This window comes from Pyxicephalus adspersus, chromosome 1 (assembly GCF_032062135.1).
Source record: "Pyxicephalus adspersus chromosome 1, UCB_Pads_2.0, whole genome shotgun sequence".
NCBI classification, from domain to species: domain Eukaryota; kingdom Metazoa; phylum Chordata; class Amphibia; order Anura; family Pyxicephalidae; genus Pyxicephalus; species Pyxicephalus adspersus.
This window is the reverse complement of record NC_092858.1, coordinates 130797432-130820345: the sequence shown is the minus strand read 5'-3', so window position 1 is coordinate 130820345 and position 22914 is coordinate 130797432. Positions and strand designations below refer to the sequence as shown.

Sequence of the window (22914 nt, the reverse complement as noted above, 5' to 3'; positions counted from 1 at the left end):
TGGAAAGAAAAGGATAGCCCTCTGTGAATTGCAAATTTGCAGCTAGTTAATTAAAACTGTTTATTATCCCTTGGGGTCTAATTTGCCCCATGGCCTTCTCTTTCTTGCTCTTTTTTTCTTGAGCCTTAAGTGTTTCGATCTTCATTACAAGTCTTTGAAGTTCTAAATATAGGTTCAATCACTTATCAGTGCGAGGCTAAAAGATTTACAGAGACTTGCGTTGTCTACAGCTACACCGCAAATGTTAGCTGGCAAAGAGAAGATTGCTCCAGACTCCCGAACCTGGCCATATCAAGTTTTTAACTGTCTGGAACATCAGATAGCTGCATAAAAAGTCATCACTATTGCTTTAAATATTGTTTTCTGAAAGTTGTATGTGGTTAAGGTGTATTAAAATTCAAACTGTGAACACCTCTGGTTTGCTCCCTTAAGTTCTGTAAAATATACACTTGAATGCATTAAATGTATGTGGTTTATTTGTATGTAATCCCTATCATTTAACCTATTTTATTTTCTTGCTTTTGGTATGTTGCATATTCCATAGATGGGCTTCTTTTTATATCTGTTCAGTAAGTGCAAAAATCCTGTTCTATCACAAATCTTGTGCACTGAAAATTTCCTGTGCTCCCTGCCTGCCATGACTGCTTCCAAATATCCAACTCATCCAACTATCACTGTGCATCCATCATTTAGCACATACAACATTTAACCAAGCGCACTCCTCAACAATAACCAGCCAATGTGAGATGAACAGCAAAGCCGTGTTTTGTTGGGCTCCTTGGCTGGTGTTTTTTAGGAAGCACTCCTGGCCTAAAGACATCCTGATCAATTTTCAATCAATATATTGATCAAATATTGATTGAGAATGCCATAATTAATAAGATAATTCCATAAGATGCAATGTTTTAAATAACTACATTCTAAACTATTAAAATTATGTCTTTGTCTATCTAAATAACAGCAGGACTAAACAATTCATGGGGACAGTTCCATCCATTTCACATGACTCAATCATCAGAGTTTTTTTGTATACGGTTATCTAGAAAATATCTCATTAATTGCTGAACTTCAGATGCCCAGGGAAATTGCAGGACAAGATAATTTATCACCATGTTTCTGTTTATGTGCTTATACCATAAAAACTCTGAGTATCAGTCTAAAGAGCATGAATATATCTCTCAGAAAAAAACGGTATAAATATTTCACATGCACTTAACTACAGATCGATTTATTGATGTATGGGTGTATTTACTTTAGGTTTTTGTGTTTCTTTTTTATCTACTAAATTCAAACACTAAGGCAGAACTTCAGGCTACTGAATAGTATGGATCAATGTGTGTGGGATAAATTTACAGGCAATAGAGCAAATGTGAATGTTCTCAGTAAAATAAGCTATTGGTTCATCCTGGTATAGCCCCCGGCTCTTACTTCTGCTTCAACTAAGTTCTTCCGAAGTCACTTCCTCAGCTTGTATGCCCGTAAGCATATTTCCTCATAAATATCTAGAGTAAATTTTCTTCCATACATAGCTTGGAAAAGTGGTCAGAGGTTGTAGAAAGAGAAGTAGAAACTAGTGGTGAAAGAAATGTGCAGGCCAACACTGCTGACCTCTTACAATGGCAGTCACTGGTATGTATCTGGCTTTAACCTTTCTGAGTCACTATCCTAGAATAGACTAAGGGTGGAAGTCAGGAAAGTAAGAACTTCTAACCTTCATACTTGGTCAGCAATGGTGGCCTCAAAGCTTCTCAGCACAACCATCCTTTAACACTGGACATTAATATGACCCATTTAGCAGATCGGAAACATAAGTTAGGCCTCTTCTACCTGCACACACACAACAATACCTATTAAATCCCACCTAGAGTGAAAAATAGTAGTAGGTTCTTGACTTTTGAGTTTTGTTACCATTGCTAACAGTATTCTGTGGATCTTTTAGGTTTGGAGGCTTCTCAGATGCTCTAAAGTCTATTTTTAGCTTTACTATATTTCACATATTTTGCTTTAATTAGGAAAATCAAATAAAATAAGTCTGGTTTGATAATTACTTAGCAATACAACTTCATGATTATACTGAGATGTATTTTCCAGGATATACCATAAATGAGCCAATCTGATATAGTAATGGAAGTGGTTTCAGTATTTCCTAACATAGGCTTTGCACCTTCTGGCAATATCACTCCTTACATGTCAAACACTACTAATCAGTAGCACACCAGCTTACCTCAAATTACCCCAAGGTAAGTAAAACAAAAAGGATCTCCTCAGTTACTATTTGTGCTTAAAAAATGAATACATTAGCTAATTACTTAATGACAGAATACATCCACATGTACCTTTAGAACATGCAAGAGGTTATTACGAAATATACAGTGATAAATAATCACAGACTTAGAAAATGCTAATCTCTCCGATCACCATATAGTCTACTGATCCTCATCTACATGTTTATTAAGAACAATCTTCTCTTAAAGTGGCTTATCTTGTAACTGAATATTTTCATAGTCATTATTTTAGTGACAACGTTTTTTAGAGGTAAAAAAAGGACTTGTGATCCATTAGCATATAGATTAAACTTAAATAAACAAAGTTGAGTGTGCTAGGTCTCAGCACTTTCACATGGGGCTTGGGGAGCTTTACCTTGCCCTGTGCAAATACTGACTTTTAAAAGTCATTCTGTTATAGCGTGCAATAGGCATCAGCTGTGGATTGGAAGAATGGGTACATGAGTACATGTGCCCTGATTTATTAGGTCTTCAAGGCTGGAGAAGATACACTTTCATCAGTGAAGCTGAGTAATCCAGCAAACCTGAATAGGATCTGGTCCAAGTTTTAAAGCATTTACTAGCAAATAACTTAAGAAATCCAATCAAGGTTTGCTGGATCACCCAGGGTCCCAGATGAAAGTGTATCTTCTCCAGGCTTGGGGAGCTTTAATAAATCAGGCCCATGGTCTCCCATATCTTAGATATCTTTCTAAATATTAATTTACCATAGGTGTACTGACATCTGATTGTGAATAGGTATGATCATCTATTATCTTCCAAAGTAATCTGATATTTGAATTGATTAACTTAATTTCCTACGGTGTTTCCCAGCTAAAAGTCTTTAGATGAAGCTTTACTTTCTGACTTGCCTTTCAGGGCAGTTTCAAATAAAGTGATGCCATGCAGCTCCTGCCATGCAGCTCAACTATTCACACTGCAGAGGGCTACTTGCACATTTGACAGCGGGTACTAGGGAGCAGTACTGATTCCCTCACTGCTGCTCCTATTCAATTTCTATTTGGCTGGGTAGATGCTACATGTTGTGACTCACCCGTGGCAGCTGTTCATTGGCATGAGGAACCGGTAATAGCACCGCAACCTCACTGGCAGTTTGAACATGAACTTATTTTTCATTATCATGCAATCCCAGGGATTCCCTGCAAGTCAGGTGTCATTGGACAGCTGACATTCTAGAATAATGTTCGACACACACACATTTTTATTAGTCTTTTATTTTTCCTAAAAAGAGGGCAAAAAAACTACCATATTTTTAAAAATGCTGCCAAAAGGAAGCACCATCTGTCCACCATCAACATATATGATATGTTAGGTTAAAATGGCTGTCATGTCAAAATGAGAAAGGGGATAAAGAGGGTGATAGAGAAATAGTTAAGAATAATGATCATGAATTATTCACATAAAAATCACTTTTAGGTATTCTTTCCAAAATTATTGAAAAAAAATGAAAATACACCCTAAAAATAAATGTTTGTTTCAATTTAAATAGTAAAGAAAGAGCAGCTATGAATAAACTCAAAACAAAAAGCAGCGGATAAGTAATATCAAAGACAAGGGTCTTTTAAGTTTCAACATGATATGATGAACACAAAAAAAAAATTTCCTGGTACAGAATAAATCAGACATACCTCACAAAGACTTTGGCAGCTATTCTTTTTCAAGTCCCAGTTTTCCTTGCATGGCTCCAAGCACTGTTGAAAGATTGAACAAACACTTAGTCAAACAGTTGTCATTTTGCAGTGTGTGTTTTATTTTCATTTCTTGGGAACATAATACTGAAAACCAGGAGAAAAACAAATGCAGCAGACATAACAGTATTACTTCTAGTGTGACTCAGTTAGAATCTGTCAGCGAGCGTTCTCTCGCTCCTGTGAACTGAAAGGTTAGCAGAGTGCAATCGCTGAGAGCCAGTCCACCCATGAAGACTTGGAGCTTTAAATGTTACCTAATGGTTATTTCTCAAACCTTATTATAATTTTTTCTGTTTTTAGAGGAAATCGGATCCTGCTGAAATTCTAGCATGTTGTTCCCGCATTTACAATTAACAGAGTTAATTATTTATAGCTTTAAAAGCTGACAATATGCTTCCAGTAATAGCATTAAGGTTTTAAAACATTTGATACACAGGAACACAGTATTACTAGGCTTAGCTTAACGCCTGCATAGAATAGGCAAACCTGGAGAGTACTTTACCTTTCAGTGCTAATAATATAGAAGGATCTCTATTGAGATAATATTTTAAGGCTGTTTTATAAATAGGTTTAGAATCTTCACTCAATGGACCTGATATATTAAAGCTCTGCAAGACTGGATAAGATAGACTATCATGGGTAAACTAGCAAACTGGGAATGGATCTGGTCCAGGATTGAAAATATTTGCCAAATAATATCAAATGATTATAGGAAATCCATTCCTGGTTTGCTGGATCTCCTACGTTCTTCTATGATCTATCTTCTCCAGTCTTTGGTAGCTTTAATATATTAGGCCTATTGGGTCCAATGGTAACAGATTTTGCAAGCAGTTTCAGGCACCAAACAACTTAAACTACTGCTGGTTTGAACCATTAGCGAGGCAGGCGAACTAAGTGTCTCTCTAAACCAAATGTATTACCTATTTTACATATTCTTTTCATAGTGGTTTCTATTAATTCTTTCTTAGTAGGAATGCCCAACCAGAAATGTTACTACAATAGCCAGTATGTAGGGGGCGGACTTTTTAAATTTTAGCATAACCTTATTACTTATTAAAGTGTTTGTTCTTAAAACTATTATCTAAAACAGGCAGCACCTCCAAACACTTTTAAAAAGTCCTGTCAGTTCACTTTTTCAATGCAGTCAAAGCAACAGAGATGGAGAAGTTTATTATTAGCTAGAGAAGGAACCAACATATCACTCATAAGGTTATCTCTTTCCTCCATCCAGAAATCTTTGTTAGGCTAATCATACACAAAGGGGTCTATTTATAAAATGGTGAATGTGACATTCACTGAAACATTCCCTGGTGGAGAATAAACTACTGCTATAGAAACACATGGACCTTAGGGGATGTTTCAGAGAATGCTATATTCACTGCTTTCTGAATGTGATTTTCCCCTTGTCATTTTGCAATCAATTTAAGTTTGAATCAATCCTTGTGATATATATAAATATATATGATGAACCATCTATTTGCTTGGTAACTGATTTGAATTATGATCCATTTATTATTATATCTAATCCAAATATTGAATGCAAAACAAAAAGTGGTTACAACCTTAATATGTTTATGGTAATACATTAAAACCAAATGTTTTTTTGAGTTCTGTGAGACACTATTGGAAGAAACAGAGGTTGTGATATTCAATGAATTGTGATATACATGGATCAATGTTTTTTTCCCCCGTAACAATTGCATTTTCACATAATTAAAGAATAAACATCTCGAAACTGTGTATTCTGCACAAAACATTTAAATAATATTTGCTTAACGGTTTTCAAAACAGCTGAGTCAGCAAAAAACACAATAATATATTGAAATTTCTGCACAAGTTGTTTATAAAAAGAAAGGCATGCCAATTATCCACTGCTCTCCATAAAGAATGTATAATTTTGGGTAAAATAGATGAACTGTACTGTCAGCATCAGAATTCTCACGAGGCTGTTAGCAAAACAGTAAGCAGAAAATGGAAATGGGGTGTGACACCACGGTAAATAATTAATTGGAAATAGGATAGTGTACGTTGAGTTGTGGTAGTAGAAAAACAGTGCTTATTCACAAAGGCTGATTTCTCCAAATGAGTTCTGTAACATTTTCTGACTTATTCCTAAATATTATGATTGCAGCAAAGAGAAAAAATGATGTAGGAATAGCATACTTATTCTCAGTATTATCAACAAAATGTGCAAATATTTATATGGCAACAGCGTCTTAATTTATAAAAACTGAACATCAGAGAGATTTGAAAGTGCAAAAATAATGCAGATTTGTTTTATTATATACAGTTTTAAATGTATTATTTATTACAAGCAGTGTAAGTACTTGAAACAGTCACCTAATATACATTTGTGTAATAAAGTGTTTGCATAGAGTTCAGCTTTAAATGCACAAGTGTTCATGGTGATAGGTAGATTGTTGTGTATAAATACATTATACAATGACCCATATATTCTGATAAGTCTTATCTATTTTACTTTCTACCAATGTTATATTTTTGCTACAAAAAAACAGGGTTTTAGGACAGAATCACTCTTTTGTGTTGTGGTATGTTACAGTAATGGAAACTGGATGAATTGGACCTTAACCATTTCTCATCCAAAATATAAAACAAATAATAAAAAATACAACTGGTTAGCTGGGGGTCATCTCCAGTAATTCACCAATTTTTGTTTTTTTTTACTATGGGTGAGTTTTCCCAAAACTAGCTTTCAGGTCCCCTATAATGATGACAAGTCCAGGGATCTATCACCACTGCATCCCCTGAAGATGCCACTTTCACTGCCAGGTCCATGGCGATCCTATTAGGCTATGCAATGTAAGCAAATAAAAAGAAGCCACCAGAAGCATGGAAAAGTTCTTCTAGCGAAAGAGACTTTGCGTGTCTCTTCTGCCACAAATCATTACCTCCTGGTGACTGTTTTTTATCAGTTTGAATTGTACTTTATGTACAGTTCTTGTTCATTCTACTGTAGAAAGAAACAATCACTAGTGAGCATGTCCCCTGAATGTCTGTATGTAGCTGGTAAGTCCACCAAATATGCATAATGAAATTTCTGCTTCTATTTAATATGAACACAGGCTTGTAATAAAAATAATACCAACAAAAAAATTCTGGTGGCACAAACCAGCTTCTGTCTGTCAGTGTCACCTCCATATTTACACATAAGATCCTTATTTCTCTATAATTTATTCAAATACCAGAAAACAACTACCTGGTATTTATTTGATGTCATTACAGAATGTAACAGTTTGTTCTAGATCGTAACCCGTTGTTATAATTCAATTATGAGGGCAAGACTAAGGTTATTTTCAGGACACAGTTGTGCTCACTGGAAAACTCTGATGATACCATCTGAAATCTTAGTACTTGTAAATTGATTGGTTGATTTTGACCCAGAGCCAAGTCTCAACATATTTTAAGCAGGCCAGCATACAGCTGAAATAAATGATGTGTATGTTATGGCTTTCCTGACAGAACCATAAAGCAGATTAATGGAGACATGACTGGATAAACCATGTTGACATTTCATTGTTTTAAAATATCAACATGTTATAATTCAAAGATAAATAGAGGGTTGTTCAGTATATCACACCCAGTATCCCAGAATGTCTGCTTCCTCTATACATAGCTCAGGAAAAACAGGCTCATATTACCCTCCCTATATACTGGTATGTATGTGGATATTTCTAACCGATGTACCCCCAGACTTTGGATTTCCAATGTACTATGGGATGAGGGCTCAGTGTAGACACAACAAGCTGCTAACACATAAAGTTGTGTATTTATATTTTATATACAGGCAGTACATTTCACAGTATTTTACTGTACATTGATACAATTATAACAAGTCTGATCCCTGGGAACTTACAATATAGTGCACCATCACTATTATACAAATACACACTAGAGCTAATTCAGTCAGTTGACTTTAAAATATGTTTAGGAAGCAGAAATCGGAAAATTGGAACCATATTGCTGCTTTGTACCTAAAATAAACCCCAGGGACAGAGGGTAATACCCCTCTACATGTACTTGACTGGAAAAGAGCTGGAACGCCAGAAACATTAAGTCATTGGTATCATGCATGGCATGCAAATCCCAAATGAGCTGTCGTTTAAATTAACTCAATACAGGCAGATGAGAGAAAAGTAAAAAATAAAATAAAAAAAGTAAAAAAAAGGCCAGTGCCCTGCTGGCATGCTGTTAAGAAGGCTCCTTGATCTTTATGTGGAACAGTGGTCTCCCTGCAAGTATGGAATGATCTCTGCTGAATCAGAGCTACAGCTTTTCATGCAGCAAAGTTCATATACATTATGCATTGGACATGTTGCAGACAAACCATCCATTCCACATAAGATGTCTTTCCCACTAACATTTCTGCTGGGTTCATTCTAGCCGGTTTAGCAAATAACACTTATAGAGACATATGGCCTGATTTATTACAGCTCTCCAAGGCTGGAGAGGATACACCTTCATCGGTGAAGTTGGGGGATCCTGCAAACCTGGAATGGATCTGGTCCAGGATTTAAAACTTTTGCTAACAAATAGCAAATATCTTTTATTATATGAATTCCAGGTTTGCCGGATCACCCAGCTTCACTACTGAAAGTGTATTCTCTCCAGCCTTGGAGAGCTTTAACAAATCAGGTCCATAGTCCATAGTTCTTTGTTGCTGTTGGTATTTCTCTACAACAGTGTCAGATGTAGAAATATAACCCTAAAACTATATGAGTGCCAGTGTTTGGTTGTAATAGGACATGCTTAATCCAGCTTTCAACCAGTGCCTTTGAACTCTTGCTCTGTCAACAGTGTATCATATCACTAATGTCACCAGTCACTCTGTCAACGAGGAGATCCAATCTGAATCCACTTGTATATCAATAGCCATGAACCTGATGCTTGTAGATATGAGTGCAATGTGGTTTGGGTGTTAAATGGGTGACTAAGAAAGCAGTGTACAATTTTAAAAAGGTATTCGGTTTATTTAATGAAGCCTTGCTATCCTCAAGTGGTGGAAGATGACACTGAGCAATTCAAAAACAATTTTTAGCACTGCGTACCTCACTTAAATGTTTTCCTGCCCTACAATATTTGATGTCTCCGTAACTTATACAGTATCGTTCGAGGTGACATTCGTCACTATGTTGAGAATTTGGCAGACAGAGGAAAGGAAATGTACACGGGATGACATAGAAAAGCATATGTGTTCATAAAGCCTTTCTTTCTGCCTCTCTGATTAGGAAATAGAAGACAATGTCAAGAGCCCCACGGCACTCCACTATTACATTATGTGCATACGTTTTATTAGTCATCTGTTCTTAATGTTTTCTACAGTAAATGACAATAGAAAACCATTTCATAAGCAGCCAAGCAGAAAACTAGCCTAATTTTCTTTATTTACTTTACTGAATGGCATCTATCCGGGAGCAGAATATAGGATAAAAAAGATGCAGAATTAATGTAGCGGACAATATATCAAAGCTTTGTATGTTCACGGTACTTTCCTTTTTAACAAACCATTCTAATGTAAAAGTAACAGAGCAAATGTTTTTAATGAACCCTACATAAAGGAAACTACAGGGTATTTCCCGTGAGTAAATGCTTCTATTTTATGCTTTGCATTAATATATATTTTGCACATTTATTTTATTTACACATTATTTATTATTATTATTAAACATTGATATTATTATCTATACATTTATAATATTTATACATATATTACACTTTTATTTTATACAATAATATCCCATCTTTTGATTGTTCCACATTCCTTGCGATTCTCTTGGTGTCTAATACACACTGAGATAGTACTTTGGCCACAGCAAATATTTTCATGAAATCAGGGATGACTGGTAGAATGATCAGAATGAACTGTCAGGAACAGCAAGGCCAAACCATTTTTCAGTACTGCAGGACAACAAGTAGGCAGTAGAGAGAAGAGTCTACACATGACAGCCTTCACATGCATACCCAGGCAACAGCTCCAGATGGCCCAGGTAGTCTGGGATGAAGTGTTTATGACTACCAGACTACGGCAGTTTTTGCATTAAAAGCCTCCAGAGAAAAAAACATGATTACTGGCATGAACCTGCATGCCAATCTAACCTGCATAGCAGTGCCTTTGGCATTCTTGTGCCACCCAGACCACATTCTTCCACCACATTTCAGTTTTCATCAACAATAGAGGCAGTTGAAATCCAACTTAAATGATCCCTAGCTCTGAACTCTGATGAGAAATGTCAAATTGCAAATGAATTGCCCCAAAATTAATGGCATACTGAGTGGAAACTGAAGTGTAAAGATATGGGGACACCCCAAAGGACATCTGCTATTGATGTTTGATGCTTCTTGCCTAGTTGTTCAACAAATAGAAAATAACATTGTCATGAATGAAGAATGATTTTGCATATGAACTAACAAACCTGGTTCATGTAACTAAATGATAACCCACCAATATAAGAAGTACACAAATAAACTGGGGGTGGTCGTTTTTTTTTAGTAAAACATATAACAAGACAATAATTGGGTGCTAGTTCTCAATTGTGGGTGCAATTTTTATGGGAATCCACCTTTATTACTGCAAAATCATTGACTTCACTGCATAAATGTCCTCTCAATAACATGAAGGATAAACATACTATGTATCCACACTGTCAATGACCAAGGCTTCTGTGGTGCTCTTCATCTCCAATCTACTTTACCTCTGGTCCCTAACCCCTCACACACCACATCTTTACCTAGACCTAGAAAATTAATAATGGATCTCTTTGTTCAAGGATTAGAATTAGTTCCTATGTTTAAACAATTACACTCTAGCTCAGCTCTGATAGTTTAGTATGACACAAAACCAAACTTTCTAGTATTATAACAGTGAAAAGAATGACTGACCTTTCAGAAACATTCACTGTAGTAAAAGACTAACACCAAAAATATTAAGAAAATTGTGGATAATTTGTTATTGATTGTCCTCTCGTTCAATTCCAGTCACTCTTGTCAATACAACCTACCATTTCAGACCACCAGCGATTTAAAATTGCTTCTTTGTCTGAACAACAATTTTGTTCTTTATTCTAGAATGGCCATGTCTCTTTTAAGTGTATCATCTTCACAGGAAGGATGGATCTGGTTTTAAGACTACCGGCCTCAGGGCTTTCTCTCCTAATTTCATGCAATAATAAAATGCATTCTTTCAGGAAGCAACACAAGTGGTGGCCCAGTTATTATGCGCTTAGAAGGAAAACTGCCTGAAGATTAACATCATAAAAAACATCTATGACAAACAAAAGAAACAAATGAATATTTTTGTATAATTCTGAACATTTGTTCCAACCCGAACCATTTTCTTTTGCAAGCAGTTTACCCTAATGCTTTATGATGTGCTTCGTAATTCTCTAATGAATATCAGTAATGTATATATATATATATATATATATATATATATGCTGTTTTTTTGGTTAAAAAACACTCTAGGATTGGCAAGATACTGTATGAAGACATTTGAAGTGAGATGCAGATTTACATATGTGTACATGACATACGTTATAAAAAAACAAGGTAGAAACCTTCCCATACAAACATGTTGACATGCTGGCAGTGCTAACCTACTGGGTGCACCAGGGCTAAAGTCTCTTGAAAAGGGAATGTAAAGCACCTTGCTGGAAATCCCACTACCCATTACCTATTGCACAAAGAAACACAAAAGCCTTGTAATGACCTACAATAAAGTTTGTACTTAAAACCAAAGGGTTTATTGTAAAGTTTTAGCATAATAAAAAGGCAATTTAAGCAGAATAAAATTCAGCTTTAAATGTTTTTTTGTCTATATTTTTGTACAGAAAAAAGATTGCTGAATTATCAAAGTGGTGCAGCTTTGTGTAGTTGAGGTTTTTGATAGGTAATTCATAAACAGAACACATGCAACATACTCAATGTATGACAATCCTGAATGCAAAGGTTAGAATAAATCATCCGCCACATTTAATTAAAATGTTGTCATTAAATAATGATGCTTGAATGATGTATAAGTACATGCAGCTTCTTTATAGGCATTAATCCCTTATAAACATGACTTGCCTGGTAATTTGTGTGACAACGAAACCATATGCTTGTAGTACACATAAAATCAAATCCTTTCTGTGCCGTTTCTGACCTTTTGTATCTATCATGCCGCAAATACAGAACAGAATACTTTGTTTAAATTATTAATCATAGTTTTTGTGGAATGTCACATTGCCAACTGAGGTTGGATGTTTTCTGTTTATTTACAGGGGGCTTTATAGGTTGAAATAGTATTACACTTCCAGACACAAAGGGTTCTGATTCCACCTCCCACCCCCAATTTATCATAAATATATTATTAAAATGATGAAATGTTACAAAACATCTAATGCAAAGTCCTAGCCTTAAGTAGATTTAACCCATTCTAGAAAATATGCAATACTGAAGATTCAGTTAAGAATACATGTTGATTCAGGTATGCAGGTTCTTGTTCATGCCCATTCAGATTTGGGGTGACAATGATATGTGCTCCTATGTTGTCACCCTGAAACTTAGGCATCTGATGGAGAACAATCTATTTATAAATATAGGGATTGATGACTCTAGTAATCATTAATAAATGAGAAATGCTTAGTAGCCATCACTAGAGTGCATGCATAAGGACAAGCACAAAGGATACAAGTTATTAGAACTACAAAGATGCAACAAATTAAGAAAAAGTGAGTTCTTTTTTAAAACAATCTTGTCTCAGCCAACATCTGTAGAGAGAGGATTGGGATTTTCACACCATATCCTTGACCCCAAAATATCCTTAGCTTTCCTCTCCCAATACTCCCTATATACTGACATATGCAACATCTATTCCTACTTACTGGTTCTTTACTGGTTATCAAAACCGTTCATGAGGCTAGGTGGTATAAAAGGAACACTGGGGTTCTTGTGCCCCATTAGCGATCACAGGGATGCAGATTAAATTCAATTATGAGATCTCCAGCTCAATGAAGGCAGTGCTTTCCTCAGATTGTTTGCCAGGAACTCCATCCAGCTGTTTCCCTTGGCCACCTAGCAAAAATGCCATGCACATCCTCACCCCTTTCATGGTCCTCCAATTCCTGGCATCTTGTGAGCACCAGACCAGAGAAAATTGATTTAAGATGAAAAGCAGCAGAAATAAGTGACTTCCTGAAAAAAGTACTCATGCACCGAAACATATTGCGGGAACTGATTTTTAAATAGACTTTTACTACACAAAAAAAAGCTTCCACACATTTTATGAATGAATCACACCACAATACACATCTATTCATTGTACTGCACTATAGCAAAATTCTATTTAGGTCTATTTTATAGATGTATTGGGGTGTCTAAAAACAAGCAGTGCATACATATAGAGTACCTTATAGTAACAAATGTCTTTTAGTTCATTATTTACTTTATTTTATATTTTATACCATTTTACCACAGTGTTAAAAACACTCATGAGGAAGGAAGAATATGTCTATATCGTAGCAGGATGGGTAATTAGTATAACTTCAAGAGTAACATGCATGAAGTAAAGGAAAAAGAAGTACAAAACTATACCTAAAATATAGATTTTTACAAGGTATTCAGATTTTTATTTTCAGTGATCTTTTATAGTCCAGACTGCCCTAAGATGGAAGAAAAATAGTCTAAACAATGTTACCAATAATGTTTTATAAATAAACCTACATGTCATCATTATTTCTTTTTTTTTGGGTACATTCAGTAAATAGGACCACACTTCAACAAACCTTAAGCATGTAATTGGTTAACACACCCTTGGTGATAATTATAAGTAACTTAAAATCCAAGGGGCAATGAGGTTTCAGAAAATCAGACTAAAAGGCATCAGCTAAGTGACAGATGTTTGACACACATTGATCCCTGCTGAAGTGACAGCATTATCTACATTATCCACATTATCTTTGTCCCAAGTGCTAAAAAGCTGAAGATTTGTTTAATAACCTTAGGACCAAATGTGCTGAGTTGAGATTTTTCACAGCTCTGTGGTGGTGCCAATCACAGATGAAGGTGAAGGTTAGTTAGTACAAAGACACAAAGGAGCACTTATATTGCATCAGTTCAATTTTCCTGAAGATTTTCCACATGGAACCATATAATTATTTTAAGATTATGTGTTTTTTTCTGATTAACTATTTTTGCTTTGGCTGTCAAACCTCAATTGGTATTTCACTCATTGGCCCTTCTCTAAGCTGCTCCATTTTTTATGATGATGCATTAGTAGAGGAAAAGTACATATGTAGAATGCTCCTCCTTGGAGTGGATGGCTATATTTATTCTCTTACATAGTGATGTAGAGGTCTACAGAAGGAACCAATGAATAAAATAAGGACCAGGAATCCAAATTCCCTAAAAGTGTCAGTTTCTAAAGGGAAACTACATCATATTGGTGTAGGAAGCAGGAAAATGGGTATATAGTACCTTTTTCAGGTACAGTTTTTTGGGCAACTTTTACTGAAGAATTTCTAATGTAGAACAAGTTTACAGGTCAGGAATTATACCATTCTTCTGATTTTACTGTACAATGCTTATTTCAGATCAATGACTCAAAAAGTATCTGTGCCAAGAAGGAAAACCAGGCAGCTAGCTTTTCTTAAAATGAATTTAGCCATAGCAGCCTTAAGATTTAGAGGTTTTGACTATAAAGGATCTTTTAGCCTTAAATAAATGGGCAAAATAGTTTTAGCATTACAACCTGCCTCTTCTGTGCATACCCTCACTGCCCTTGTTAGGACATAGGATCATCCACTGTAATTTCTGCACCCCAACAGTGGGAGGGTATCCCTCATTCACTTATGACCAATCAAAGAGATTCTTGTATTCAGTAAATAGCCAGTGACAGGCCAAAAAGAAGGAGAAATACAAGTGACAGGTCCTGGGGGAGCAGAGGCTAACTTTTTTTGCTGAGAATATTTTGGCCCTTTCATTTCTATAGCTGGAGTTGTTCTTTAATATATATATATATATTTAAGTGTGCAGCCTACAGATGTCATTAATAAACAGAAAACCAGCTTAGTGTTGGTTTCATTGCTTGCATGTAAATGTTGACCTGGCAGTGTAATATCATATTGCTACACAGTTTCCATTTGTCAGCTGTCTTTGTGTATCTTCCCAGCAGCAGCACATGACCCTGGCCAGAGTGTACAAAAGCCTTCAGAAGCTGTTACTCATTCATCTGCCACCCAGTGAGTGAATAATGAGGCCTACAAATATCCATCAGCAGCATGGTTCAGAACCAAACATAAATTAACAACCGTGGCCAGTCCGACCTCTTCCTGCTGGGCACACACGCCACCCAGGAGAAGTCTTTCCAAGGCTTCTGTCTTCCAAACTTTGAACATGGATATTGACAGCAAAAGCATCCTGTAGCAATAACAAGGTAGTGGGTGTTCAGTGTGAATGTATTAGACTTCAATACAGACTTTCTTCTTAAGAGAAAATACTATCACGTGTATCCAAAAATGAAAAAGGGAATTACGAATCATTTAATTGGTAGTAACTAGACAAATCATTCCCATATCGGATTGTGGCTAACTGTAGTTCCAGATATGATGATTTATAGCACATATTAACCCTGAACATTGAGCCATTTATCTGACTTACAGTTGTTTCATGCTTTTTAGCTTTTTTACATTGCAAGTTATGGAAACCATGGTTTCAATAAAATATGTCCTAGTAAGGAGGAAAAAGAAATCATAAAGCCTTTTTTTTTAAACTTAGTTAAACAGTATTTGCCCAATAAATGTATTTAAACATTTATATTGCTTAATTTATTAAACTAAGATGGAAATCATCAGTGATATTTCATTTCTGAAAGTGATTTATATCATATTCAATTAATCATTTCATAAGCTTTTTTAGTTTTATTTCCAACATGAGGTACAACTGGAGTCATTTACTGCACGCTAAACCATTCCCATTCAACTCTATAGAATGTTTGGAAACTATTTTCTGCATGTGGTGGTTTACAGATAGTTTCCTGAAGGTGATAAGTAGTTTCTGGCTCTCATTGAGCAGCAAGTCGCTTCCACTGACACACTGCAATAAGCTGCAGTTGAAGACAGTTATATTGAGGTTCTTCCTAGAGGCCTGGAGATGGCCCATAATTCCTTGGTGTACAGTGAATTTACTCAACTGCATTACAAAGGCTTCCTCAACTACTGTGGTTGATCATGTGCATGGTTACCATGTGCATATAGCACGGCTCAGGGGCAGCTATCTATGGTATTTAACATATGTTGAAATATTCACTTGTGGTCTACATCAGAAACTAATGTGCCAACACAAGAGCACCATTGGGAGACAGGGACAGTCGTTGCCCCTTAGCTAAAAATGTCTGAACCAGGCATGATTACCAGGTTTATTTTATCACAAGCTGTAGTTTTAAAGTGCATCTAAACCCAAAATGATAAATGTGTAATATTGCAGCCTAGCAGTTCTTAGATGTGGTAGCTTTATTAATTTAAAAAGTTTGATTAATTTCCATTAATTTCACCTATAAATGCTTCCAGTAAAAGCCTTCTGTATGGACAAGCAGTGTTGTCACCCTGGGCTTCTTTCCTGGTTTGGACTATCATCTGTATAATATTATTTTTTTTACAGTATTTATATTATTTTTACAGTGTTTATATAGTGCCATATTACACAGCGCTGAACAAAGTCCATAGTCATGTCACTAGCTGTCCCTCAAAGGGGCTCACAGTATAATGTTCCTACCATAGTCATATGTCTTTAATACAGTCTAAGGTAAATTTTGGGGGGAACCCAATTAACCTAACTGCATGTTTTTGGGATGTGGGAGGAAACCGGAGTACCTGGAGGAAACCCATGCAGACACAGGAAGAACCTGCAAACTCCATGCAGATAGAGTCTTGGCCAACATTCAAATTTGGGACCTAGCGCTGCAAAGTCCAGAGTGCTAATCTCTGGGCCACCGCTCTGGGTGACTCAGGGAGATGCGGGGAAGGTTTTCTGTAGTAAAAAGAAAGGAAATGATGCAAGCTGATATTGTTTGAGGTTTTAGTTCAATACACAGGAAGTTCTTTTGCAGGTGCACTACATTTACAAAGCCTGAAGAAGCAAACTGATGCAACCACCCCACCACATTTAAAGAACAGTAAACTATAATATATTACATTCCTACTCTTGGGATTAGATATCCTTAAAAAGTTAAAATTTACTTTATAAATGGCAGTAGCATTTTTAAGATCACATGAGATTTTAGAGACTGGGTTTGTTTATAGTTTAAAATCTCAGCCTAAATGAACACACAAAGGCTTCTTCTACTGCATAAAATATTTTTGTCCCCAATTTTCCTTGACATTTAAGTTTCACATGATGCTTTTGCTCACTCTGAAAAAAATAGCAGTATAGCTTTAACAGGAACTGGCAGATACTGACACTTGCATTAAAGCATTTGTGTCACTAATTTGCCTTGCATCTCTGAAGCAATGTCTTCTGTTAACGTGCTGGATCAGCCATGGTTCACTGATAATTCGGCTACTGCAAAACACCACTTCATCAACCTCTCTCTAGATGGCAAAGATTTACAGTTGATTAATCTGCATAGTTCACTTGCTTTTTCAAACAGTTCTAGAAAGAGATTATCTCTATGGCCAAGTAGCTCTGAAGAAACAAGGCTGGCTATGAGTCTGTGTTGTGAAGACCCCATCATTCTGTAGAGAGTGTTCAATAGAGCGGATAAAGCAAACAAGAGGCAGTCAGTTCCCAGGAAGGGCATCATTAACACCATTTCTCTGCACTTAAAGTTACCTTGTTTTCACTTTGTTACATTTATTTATTTTTGCTTTAAGCACATTTTAACCTAAATCAAATATGTTGAAATATACTAATTAGTTAAAACTTTTAACTGTGCTGTATTTGTATTTAGAATAGTAGAACTATATATAGGTCAGAATGAAAAAAAATTATAGTTGAAGCATCACATGTAACTAAAGTCAACTGAATGATTTAACTTTAAAAAGCAGCTTTTATATTGTTCTAATGGCCAATGATCCTGTCACTGATTTGGTCTTCTTCAAAAAATACAGATTGCCAAACTAAATTACTGCAGTTGCCACACTGTTAAGTTGTAAAAGTATGGCCTACAGTGTTGAACTATCATTGGAAGGGGAGGACACTAAAAACTCAACACTACACAAAAGAAAACTCAACTCAAGTCAACGCCTTTTAGAATGGGTCCCCAAAAGTTTTGGGAGAGGGGTGGGTTCACTAAACAAGAAAATGGCTGTCAAGGTCAGGAAGAATTTCTTCCTGTTCAGATATAGTGGAAAAGGAATAAAACTCGTTTTTTTTAAAAAAAAGATATCTTTACTCCCTTTCTGCTCAAAAACTTATCCCCCAAGACAGAAAGTAAGGGAAATCTCTCCCTCTAATAGCAACACTGGTATTTTTTTTCAGTAATACCAGTAATTCAGTAATGTAATGCTGGAACCTCCGACAGCTTAATATTGTTGCATTTCCATGTTGCAGATTTATACCAGTTTGGTAAAAGATTGTCCTCAGAACATAAAGCGTGAGAAACTAGGGTCCCTCTATTTGAGCCCCATATAGTAAAATCTGACAAATTTCCCAGTATCCTTCTATCCAAAACTAAAACAAAAAGATTGGGTATAAATACATGGTAAAGTACTGAACAAGTTTGGATAGCAAAATGTATGATGGTGTCATGTTGTCATCTCTCTAAATAGGTTCCAGCATAGTAAGAAATTATAATATTCACTATTATTTTATTTACATTAAACTCAAGAGCTGTATGATTATTCTGGACTGCACCAAAATCTCCCATATTTCAGATTAATAAACATTTAAAATTGAAATATTTAGAACTGAATATTACTGAAGAATTTGGATGTTTAGTTATACAGTCCTTATTTTTGGCAAATGGGCAAATGCCAGGGGATTTTCCAATTTATTCCTTCAACACTAAATTTATTTAATATGGGAGTCATTAAACCACACTGTTCAAATTACATTGCAAATGTCAAAATAAATTTGAATGAGATATTTGGAAGGCACCTATGTGGTTACACATCCTTTTTATGTTGTTAAAGGCTGCAAGAACAGATGATGTTTTGAAAGATATGTTTTGTTCAATTTTTTGTATGCCACATAGCCTGGTGAACACTCAGGAATGGACTGGCAGAGTTTCACCTTCTCTAAATTACAAAAAACAGTATTTTTGTTTGATGCTATATTGCTATATATATTCTATTGGTAACAGCAGCACCAATTCCCATTTTTATTATCCACAATTATAATAGGAACTCTAAGACAGGGTCAGGTAACCAGAGACAAAATGATACCCAAACATGCTTATCATTTACACCCATTTGTGCTCTTTTATAACAGTAATTGATTACTAAAACAAGCTGGTTGTCGGTGATGGCTGGTCTACCGGGTCAGAGTATCACTGAAAAAAGGATTTAGGGTTTTCCCAAAATGTAGTGGTCCGAATGTTTTAAAAGTGGTCCAATGAAGGACAATGGGTAAACTACATCATGGTCACCCAAATGGTTTAGAAGTTCAACTAAATTCACCACTCCATGCTCCAACGCTGGTGTGGATATTTTCACCTGATCTTCTTTCAGGTTCTGATCTTCGGTCATCCTGATTGGCCAGGCCAGAATTGCTGTACATTACTCCTAGGCATGCACAAATTCACTTATTTCCAGCACCCAGATAGGCCAGAACTGTACACTGAGCTGCACATGCACACCTCAATGTACATTCAACAGGCAACTGCAAACAGGCAGAATAGTTTCACTGCAGAAGGGGCATGTACTGAATATTTGCAAAGGAGACCTGAACAGAGGTATTGCTTAGCTCTTCATTGTTCTGCTTTACCTTGTATTACACAAGCACTTGAAAGGAAAAGATCTGTTCTGTATCCCTCTAGGAATGTACTACAATAAATATACTGCAAAGCAAACTTTCCTATTCAATATATGTCCCTTTAATGCCATCTTTAAAAGCTTTTTGTATTTTTTTAACATTTTTCTTTTTTTCAACTTCTCTATGCTTGTTGTTTTAGGCTTTGTTTGTTGACAGTGGTAATGCTTTTGTGTAATCAATTTGAGATCTCATGTAATAACATGGAAAACGAAGAGCATTTTTCTTTGGAATGTGCACTCTTCACCATCAAGTGATTCACTTTAAGAAGCTCCAGATAATTAGGCCAGTTAGTTTAGTACAACAATAGTGAACATTGACTTGTATAAAAAGCAGAAAGATGGAAAATACTCTTTATTATGTCCAATATTTTTTTTTTACGGTTTAGACAATTTTCAAGCCCTAAAGGGCACTACCCAAATTCCTTTCCATTTAAAGGAGGATGGCATCAATCAAACTGTAGAACAACAATCCCTTTGAAAGGCCAGTTCATCATGGTTGGGCAACTTCCTTTAAGGAAGAACAAAAAATAAAAACATTATTTTCATTTTTTGGTGGCCACCAGTACAGGAAGCAAGAGGAAAACTCCAGGACTGGTAGCAAATACCTAACAGTGGTTTTAACCCTACCACAAGTCCAAAGATGAACAAATAAATGTAGGAAATTCTGTAAATAACAAAACTTAACCCTTGCAAAAATACATTTTAATTGGATGTATTCCTTTTAGGGAATAAAGATGTATTCCCTTTAAGTGCTGATGTTTTGTGTTTATGCTTTGTTTCTTGTGCTGCCATCTTGTAAAGACAGACAATCAGTGGTATAGACATTTTTAGTACTACGTTTGTCTATGACAGTGTAAAGCCCATAGACACTAAATGGTGCTCAACTGATCTGTCAACATCTGACCAGAGTAACAGCGCAGTGTGACCAAAGCACAGCAGCCTTAAATGAGTGTTCTTGAGCACAAAACAATGGACAAGTTAAAAAAACTTTCACAGTAGCTATTGTCTTTATTTCCTCCCCTCCCCAGACTTTGATACTGTCTGCGAATGGCTCTCCCTCCTTTCTGTAAGGTATTCCTGCTACTAGAGCATTGCTTTTTTTGGGAGTATCTGGCCCAGACACAGCCAAACAGAAGAATAGTACATTTCCCACCATAGTCCTGCTTTGAATACATTTCTTACCAAGTTAAACCTTTGATGAGAAATATCAGCTCAGAAATGTATTGTTTCCTTTTCTGGGCATCCTGTTCAATTACAAATATTGTTACTGCAAATAAATTTGTAATGTACTAATTTAAGTCAGTATTTGCATAAATACATATCTGAAGGAGTAAATGTAAAATTAAAGTGAATCTAAATATTCATATCCTTCTCTTCTCCAAGGACGATGCAATTGTAGTTGATCCTAGTTAGATTTGCATTTACTATTGTGCTGACACCAGCCTTTTGAAGGCTTGCAGTTTTGAATAAGAGCTAATAAAACCACATTGGAAATTGTAGCATATATCACCCGAGGCATGCCTTAGATGTAGCATACACTACACATGTCCTAGAAAGCAGATTTAATAATATCTTTTTTACATTGCTAATTTGAGCTTATTTTTGTAAAGCAGTTACATTTGTGAGTTTGGTTCTATTTTAATTAAGTAACATCTAACACTTCACAAGTTCTATGTATTGTTTCCTAAGATATAGGTTTAATATAAAGTTGTATGTAGGTGATAAACCAGATTTAAACTTTTCAATCAGTAACTCAGCTTTAGCTAACTATAGTTGTCATCACAACGTGGTGAAATCAAATCTGTATTTTCTAGAGTAACCTAATCAGTTCAGTCTTGGCATTTTTCTCATTCCAGACTGTATAGCACAGCAGTTGAATCAAATTTTATCGCTTTCCCATAATAATATTCTGACACAATCTTAAGCATATCTCCAAAGCTTTCCTTAGTTGTAAAGTGTGTATAAAAGTATCCTCTCTCTCTGCATGCCTTCTAGCTGACATGAGTGTTCCTAGGATAAGGGACGTGGAATGTTGCAGCCTTTGAAGACTAATGATCGTCCAAAAGCAGCCAAATATGTTTGATAAAAGTCTCTCAGCATGAAAGCACAAAACATTTACCATAAGAATGGGTGAACTGTGGGACTGGCACAGCACTGACACAGTCCCTGGCTGGGTCTAGTGTTGAGACACACATTGTAAGCTTTGATTTAAGTGAGTTTTGAGTGACATGAGGGAGCAGGGAATCTGTTGAAATCATTAACTCATCTTTCCACCTGAATTATCTCTAAAAGTAACTCAACAGGAAGTTTCATACACTTCGTAGTTAAAAGACAATACTTCTTTATTTGGGTTGTATTAAGCGTCTGCATTTGTAGAAATTGTTAATTTAGGCAGTTTGTGTCATGTTATTCTCATACCCAATGCTTCTCAGTAAAGTGTGAAAATGATCTGACCCGTTCACTTAACTTGCAAAATCTGCTGCTGTTTTTGGATATATTTTAAGGCACACTAATTGCTTTTTTATTTTTCACTATTGTATGATTTAAAGTAGAAGTGTAGCTACATTTTTTAATTTCTTAAATTAGTTTGTGTTTTTTGATGGCAAGATTTCCCTTACTTCTTGCCATAAACAGGTAGGAAATATACAAGCATATGTTTTCTCTATGCTACTAACAAAGTTACTTTGATTGCTGTCCTTGTTCTGGTTGAAGAAACCCTCCTCCTCACTACTTATGCTCAAAGCACAACAGGAAGTACACCCAAATATCTTTAATGGTTCCAACATTCTACTTAAAATTAAAAGGATTGTTTAAACTCAGCTCTTTCATATGACACCAAAATTTGTAATCTTTTTCCTTCTCCACCAAGACGTCTTTGAATTAAAAAAAATATCTGTGCATACATACCTAATACAGGACCTGCTTATGGCCTACAGGAATTCCACTGTCTACAGAACTTATATTTTTAAAACATTT

At 35.7% G+C, this 22914-nt stretch overlaps 1 protein-coding gene across 1 annotated transcript in view; it reads right to left on the bottom strand.

Annotated features, from left to right (window-relative positions):
- The window catches only part of ANOS1 (anosmin 1), a 106759-nt gene that overhangs the window by 48039 nt on the left and 35806 nt on the right, over window positions 1–22914 (bottom strand). The window contains exon 3 of the mRNA XM_072427389.1: window positions 3914–3976. Coding sequence (XP_072283490.1) covers window positions 3914–3976 — 63 coding nt within the window. The remainder of the gene's footprint in view (window positions 1–3913; window positions 3977–22914) is intronic.